Source organism: Centruroides sculpturatus, unplaced genomic scaffold (assembly GCF_000671375.1).
Source record: "Centruroides sculpturatus isolate CEXI.00-Female unplaced genomic scaffold, Cexi_2.0 scaffold7, whole genome shotgun sequence".
NCBI classification, from domain to species: Eukaryota; Metazoa; Arthropoda; class Arachnida; order Scorpiones; family Buthidae; genus Centruroides; species Centruroides sculpturatus.
In genome coordinates, this window is record NW_019384510.1 from 413,030 (window position 1) to 420,960 (window position 7,931).

A 7,931-nucleotide genomic window follows, 5' to 3' on the forward strand; every position below is an offset into this window, starting at 1 on the left:
TCCATAAGTGCTTAGCACCATATAAGGAAATTTATAAAGATCTTTTAACTAGAAGCAAGCAATCTAAAATTACATACTTTTTGCAAAAGGTAAAGCATGAATCTGAAGATAATGCAGAAAAATGCTCAGAGAATAAGGATAACTTGCCAAAAAGAAAATGCTCTCGGTTAATAGTGCTTTTAGTGATGATGAAGAAAACATTGTTTAATTTATATTAATATGTATCACTTAAGAAAATTTTAATAAAGATATTTATCTTAATTATGAAAATATAATAGCATGTTTTTTAATTTTTGGAACCTAACCCTCCTTTTCATATTAGTTCTTTGTTTCATATAACAGAGATTCGCATAACATGGCAATTTTTTGGAATGTAATTACCATGTTATACGGGGTTACCTGTATATTATTTTATTTATAGTTAGAAATACCTGTTCATTTTTCAGGATTAAAGCAGCTTGAGCAAATGCAGGTTTCATTGCTTTACAATGTCCACACCCTAAGTAAAGAAAATTATTTTATGTTCCAAAATTTAAAAATTATTTTAAAAGATCATTATATATAAATCTTACATGGTGCATAAAACATTATTAAGACTGAAGTATGTTGATTAATAAAATTATCAAAATTGGATGCAGTCAGGTGATTAAGATTATCAGCACCATCAATTTCAGCCCACCATTGTTCTGGTGATGTTTCAGATGGCAAAGAACTAGATACTGGATTTTGAGGATTATTCATAAATGTTACAAAATCATTTTCCTGAAAGAAAATTTTAAATGTAAATAGTAATAAGTTGTTATAATAAAATTAAGCAAGAGAAATACATTATAATAAATACTTAAGTTTATAATAAAGAAAATAAATATTGTAAAGTTGTTCATATACTTAAAAGATCTTTTCCTTTTAAAAATAAAATAACAATAATAACTGATAAAACAGTACTTGTATTAATACATTTGTTTATGACAGATCTATTTTGCATTCTTTATACATCTTTTTCATCTGCAACATATTGCTTCTTCAACTGCATCAAAACTTTTTTAAAAATTTGCAGTGTTCTCCCCAGAAATTTTTACTAGCTGGATAGAAGAAGAAGTAGCCAGGTGGACCAAAACAAATATTGAGCATTATTATAAATATATTGTTGTTTGAAATAACTAGTAATTTTGTTCAGAACTAAGTAACTTTTTCCCTACATTTATTGTTGTATCACTTAATGCATTAGTGTTAATTAAACTTTACTAATGAAAACTTGCTAATTATAAACCAACTATTTTTAGTTTATAATTAGATTAACTAAAAATGAAATTTAATAGACTAACTAAAAATGAACTAACTAGAAATGAAATTTAACATTCACATTTCTAGTAAGTCTTATTTTGTTAATTTTTGGATTTTAACTTACTAATAAATTAGATAGAAGGTCAGAGTTTATAACTTTATACTATTGTTCAATTAGCACTCCCATCTTAGCTTAATTCTACTCCTGAATAACTGTAATGACCACATGTTATAAATTCTACATTTTCTATTTTTATACTACTGTCTATACTTTCCTCATACAAATAGTTTGCTTTTCCTATATTTGTAGATAATCCACACAGACTTATATTGATGTGCACTTGAAAGAGATCATGAAGAAGTTAATTAATTATATGGGCAAAGCAGTTGCAAAGTCTTTATGGGTAATTGACAATATTATTGTTGTTTAATGACTTCACTGGCATGCTTATTACTTTCTTCTTAAAATAACTAAAGAATGTCATTTTCTGGATAAAGTTTAAAGCATAGTATAATAAATACAAAATTTTATTTACATGTTGATTTTGTTTTCTGAAAATGTAGAATGTCCAGAATAATGTCTATTATTGGTGAAATGATATTAGAATTCCAAGATGGATATTAATATAGTTGACAGCAAATTTCAAACAGCCTTTGACTTACAATAGATTTTCATCATAAGTTGAACATAAAAATGATGATAATAATTGAATACAATTTTAAACATCATGCATAGACTTACATATTTTAACCAGATACTGTCTGTATATAACATAATACAATACAGCAATGATGCTCAGATATACCGAACTTCAAACTAACATTTAATATTTTAATTAATTAACTGATATTTTAAATAAAGATTCATGAAAATGCAGGTAACCAACCATCTTCAAAGAAACCAAAAATCATGCTGAGGAAGTGTTATAATCATTTTAAGGACTTAATTTTACTTTTATTCTTAATCTTTATTTATTTTATAAATATAAACATCTTACAAAACCTGATACATTACAATAACACTAAATCAATTGCCATATAACATTGGGCTATTTATTGGTGATAATTATAAATTACTAATAAATTTGACCCTAGAGGGAGGCATTAGGCACCATCTTATATTAAATTTAATTTAATATGAGATGGTGCCAAAGTTTGTTAAAATTAAATTCCAGTTTAATCTAAAATTATTTAATTAAATTATAATTATTAACCTCAAATAAAAGTCTGACGTTTTGATCATTTTTAATTTGTGGGTTTTTACCTATTTTTTATTTGTTTTTATTGAAGTTTTTCTTCAAACCAATGTTACAGGTACTTCTGTGGTTGTGTTAATGGATTAATAGATAGACTCAATAATAAATTTTTTGTAAATAGTCTGAACTTCTAATTGGAAGAAAAATATATCCTGAATTCACCATGAAATTGTATATAATTATTAAATTTAATATGAGATGGTGTGTAATACCTCCCTCTAGGGCCAAGTTTATTAGTAATTTATAATTATTATCACTAATAAATAGTCCAATGTTAAACAGCAGTTGATGTAGTGTTACTTTATTTTATTCATTATTAATTGCTTTTAACCTTATTTTAAAATTAAAGTTAAAATGATTATCTGGATTGAGCAGCTCTGCAGAAGTTTTTTAGTTTTTGAAGTGATGTGAATCCAAATGGTAGTGAAACATGAATATATTAGTTATTGTTATACATATATTGTGTTTACTGTCCATTAAACATTAAAACCTATAAATCTCAAATTTGAAGGAACCAAAAAATGACCAGTTTGAGTTATGGAGAGATCTACATATGCAGGTATATGAAAAATAGAAAAATTTTTATTCAGATGCAAAATACATACTAGTAGATAAGGATGCAATTACATAATATAGTGAATCATTATTAGTATGTAATAATTCTTGGATTTTATGCTATTCACTTTATAATTACTAAAATATGATGCGCATGTCTGTTTTTTTATATTAAGTCTGTTTATTGACAAAACTGATATTTTATAATGATATAAATTATAATGAAATATATAAATTTTTATTAAATACATTATTGTTTTTCCTGGAGTTATTAAATGTAACAAACACATAGTGAAAATACTAGAAAATATTGTATTGTATTAAAATATCTGATGTTGACAAATATTTACAATTAATTAATTTGGTAGCAAACATATTAATAAAACAATTTACAGTTATTTTTAATTAAAATATTATTTAAAATATTTTAATGAAAATTCTAAGTTTCAAATACCAATGAAAATATTTGAAAAAAATATATTTACTTACAGTTCTTCCACCATCATATAATTTTGAATTTTTATAATAATTGAAGTATTTTATTGTTGGATATCCTCTGACATCATTATTATTGCATATTGTAGTATAAACAGTGCAATCAACTGCAGAAAATTCCACCTGAAACATAACAATATGTAAAAAGAATTTTTATTCCATAATACATTCAAAAAAATATTCAATTACCTTTGGATCATCTTTAAATTTAGCAGCTGCAGCCTGGAATTCAGGTTTTGCTTTTTTACAATGTCCACACCCTATTAATTAAGAAAATTAATGGAGGCATACACAACAATCATTAAGTATAGATTCAATACTTTGAGTTATTAAAAACTCAGACAAAACAAATAAAAAACAAAAAAATATTTAATTCAAGTACTTTTGCTTGTGGCATTTCAAGCCTCTTCAGGAACAAAAAATAAAAAATAAAACAAAGCATTTTTAAATCTTAATGGAACATTTTATGGAGATAATGGAAATAACAGGAAATTAATAAAAATTACTACATAAAAATACATAAACAGGAAAAATAAAATAAAATAAAAAGTAAATAATAAAAACACAAATGATAAAAAATAAGTTACAAAGTGCTATGTTTGTATGCAGATGCAGAGAATACTTGTAAAACATATAGGTGAAAGTTATGAGTTGGTGGGTGACTTATTTATTTATTTTCTTATTCATGTTTTTATACATAATTATTTTTATTAATTTCCTTCTACTCCTTTTATCTCTGTAAAAAAAAATGTTTTATTAAAATTTTAAAAAGTTTCGTTCCATTTTTTCATTCTTAAAGAAGCTTGCAATGCCACAAGTGAAAATATTTGAATTAAATATTTTTTACTTGTTTTGAGTTTTTACATCTGTTTGAAAGTATTGAATTGCTATTAATTCATTTATTTTAATAAGTTAGAATAGTTATTTGAATCATTTTTTGTTATGTCATAAAAAATAAGATTTTTTACTTTCAACTTTTTACCATATCATCTCAACTGTATGTGAAATCTTTCAGTTAATCAGTTGACTTGTATACTTCTTTGATTATTATGTACTGTACTTTAGAATAAGATACAAATTTTGCAATAATATCAGAAATGAAATAAAAAGTAGATGTTTTTATTTCTGACTTGTGGTAAAATAATGGCATTAAGATATATGAATTAAGTCATTTGCCTATATTATTTTCAGAAATTTCTCATTATAAATTGTTCAGTTAATGTACATGAACTGAACATTCTAGTGCAATATTTTACTCTACTATATACACATATTTAATGTTCTAGTATAAATAGAATGTTAAGGCTGATTGTAACTTCTGGTTATGCATATGGTTCAACATATTTCTATGGGAAAATTTTTTCCAAAAATTCTTGAAAATAGAAGTAAATAGAACCAAAGAGTTTTTTGCATTAAAATCCTATTTAATTCTTCTATTAATACATGGTTCAGAATTTTGAAAATCAAAACTGTTAATTTTCCAAAGGTTTTCTATGATTTTAAAAATTTGTAGAAAATTAATGAACTCCAGTTTCAAAATTCTAAACTTTTTGGATCATTTCTGCTCAGTTTCAATCTACCAAGTAGAAATGATCCAAAGGTTCAGGATAACAGACAGATTAAATGTGCAGAAGCATGGTACATTCATGAGGGTACAAAAAGGGGTCAGATGATATATTATAGAGAAAACAATGATTTCACCAGCCTGGAAAGTATTGCTAAATAAACCTTAAAGGCATGCTGTGTATGAGGATGCAGAAGGATAGACAGGAGTTAGATTACACAGTAGTGATTAATTCTGAAGATACTGGAATAAAACATGGAAAGTATAATTTAGAGTGTTTTTATGCATGGTTTATATCTATACTAATATTATAAAGAGGTAATGTTTGTAAGTTTGTTTGCAGCAGGTAATCTCTGAAACTACTCATCCAATTTCAAAAATTCTTTCACCAATATTTAGAATGGAACCGCAGGGTGGACATAGGCTGTATATTATTCCATTAAACATTCATATAAATTAAAATATATAATCTAGGTTAAGGCTTTTATGTCCAACAAATGGCACTACGAGTACAATGCCCTAAGTTTGCTTTTCTGTGAGGCATTATGCTTTTCTGTGAAAATGAAGTAAAGCAGATCATCTTCTATCTATCTATCTATCTATATAAATAAAAATGTAATGTTCGTTTGTTTCTACCGATTCCTTTGAAATTTTGACACAACGCTGCATTCGAATACGCACATGTTTTTATGTAATATACATGTCGAAATCCCCCTGGGGGAGATGGACAGGATTAAGGCTTACTGTAAAGTACTCTGCTTCTATTTATACTATTTTAGATGCGGTTTTTTGCATTTTTGATTGCGTTTTAATAGGGTACGTCAACAGAATATACACTACAAAGGGATTTTTCGATATTCCCCCCGCGGGGGAGAGGAACAGGATTAAGGCTTACCGTGAAGAACTTGGCTTCTATTATACTATTTCAGATGCAGTTTTTTGCGTTTTTGATTGCATTTTAATAGGGCACGTCAAGAAAATGTACACTAAGGAATTTTTCGAAAAATTCTCCCCACGGGGGAAATGTTATACATTTATAATAGATACATTTTGAGCCACAACAACGCGTGATGGGGTCTGCTAGTCATATATAAAGTATGTTTTATATATTTTGTTTTTGTCACATATCATGCAATATTCAATTCAATATGGGAAAAAATCCAACACATGCATTTTTAAAAATTTGTCTTATTTCAAAAATGGAATGTTATAAAACCATTTTAGAATATGAGTGGCTTTAGTCTCTCTTTTAAATTATAAAATGTTTATATCTCCTGATGAAGGTCAACAAAAAGGATGAAATAGAATAAAATTATTAATTAAATAGCCTCATTCATAATAAAATCTAAGCATTTATTCATAGTTTAATATGGAATTCAACTATGACACTTCTAAAAAATCTCAAAAAGTTTCTGATTACCAGTGTAATCAAAAACCGTTATTTTGATTCAACACTTTGCTGGAATATTGTGGTGGTATTTTCTTACATTGTGTGTTTCCTGCTGTGATTTGTTTATCCCATTTTGATTTTTAAAGTTAATTAAAGAAATTTTATTAAAAAAAATATTGTCAACTTAATATTAGAAACTACTACTCATTGANAAACAAAATAAATATATTGAAAAATATAAAAACAATAAAAAATTATACTTCAGAAGTTAATTTAGTATCAAAAACGTAAAATATTTGAGTAGCCCAAGACACAGGCAAAGATTGCAGTGCCGCAGCACTGACGAAAATTTAAATTTGCTGACTGGAATTCTTTTGGATAATTGAATTTCAGATAATTGACTTTCAGATAATCGACGCTCTATTGTATTAATATTTTACTTTATTTGATTTATTAAATAACTATCCTCCTCTGTTAGTTTGTTTTCATTTCTTGCTTTTTATCATTGATATAAGAATGTTGAAATGTGAACAGAATGGAAGTATAATTTTTGAAGTATATAATTTTCCTTGTTCTTATGATTTTAATATGTATATTATTTTCTTACCTTGTTTGAACCCTGAAAATGAGCCCTAAATTATTTAGAGTTTAAATATGAATATTTAGAGTTTGCAATATGTTTCATATTGCAAACTCTAAATAAAACATTGTTCTCTAATGAAAAGTGTTATTAAGATAGTGGTTTAATAAAATTTTTAAAGTTTATTCATTTGTAATATATAGTACAGGTAACTCTTGTATAACATGGCACTTCTATAGCATGGATTCACTATGACATGGTTCGAGAAATGGGTAAAACCCTTGTACAACATGAAATGTAATAAATTTTTACATACTTAAGTACTAATAGTTCACGAAAATTATTATTTTCGTGAACTGTTAGTACTTCAGTATGTAAATTTTCTTTTCTCGCCTTTTGTCCATACACATGCTCCTTCTCGAAACTTGTTTCAATTTTGCCAGATCTCAACGCTTCTACTTCTGATGTTACCAGATGTTTTCCCCTTATTCCATAAGTGCTTTGCACCATATAAGGAAATTAATAAAGATCTTTTAACTAGAAGCAAGCAATCTAAAATTACATACTTTTTGCAAAAGGTAAAGCATGAATCTGAAGATAATGCAGAAAAATGCTCAGAGAATAAGGATAACTTGCCAAAAAGAAAATGCTCTCGGTTAATAGTGCTTTTAGTGATGATGAAGAAAACATTGTTTAATTTATATTAATATGTATCACTTAAGAAAATTTTAATAAAGATATTTATCTTAATTATGAAAATATAATAGCATGTTTTTTAATTTTTGGAACCTAACCCTCCTTTTCGTA

At 26.1% G+C, this 7,931-nt stretch overlaps 1 protein-coding gene across 1 annotated transcript in view; it reads right to left on the minus strand.

Annotated features, from left to right (window-relative positions):
• LOC111622346 (protein disulfide-isomerase A5-like) overlaps nucleotides 1-7,931 on the minus strand; it is a 77,595-nt gene that overhangs the window by 2,941 nt on the left and 66,723 nt on the right. Inside the window, exons 17-20 of the mRNA XM_023364706.1 lie at nucleotides 3,780-3,850; nucleotides 3,585-3,713; nucleotides 573-762; nucleotides 432-499 (exon numbers count right to left, since the gene is read on the minus strand). Of these exons, the coding sequence (XP_023220474.1) occupies nucleotides 432-499; nucleotides 573-762; nucleotides 3,585-3,713; nucleotides 3,780-3,850 (458 nt within the window). The remainder of the gene's footprint in view (nucleotides 1-431; nucleotides 500-572; nucleotides 763-3,584; nucleotides 3,714-3,779; nucleotides 3,851-7,931) is intronic.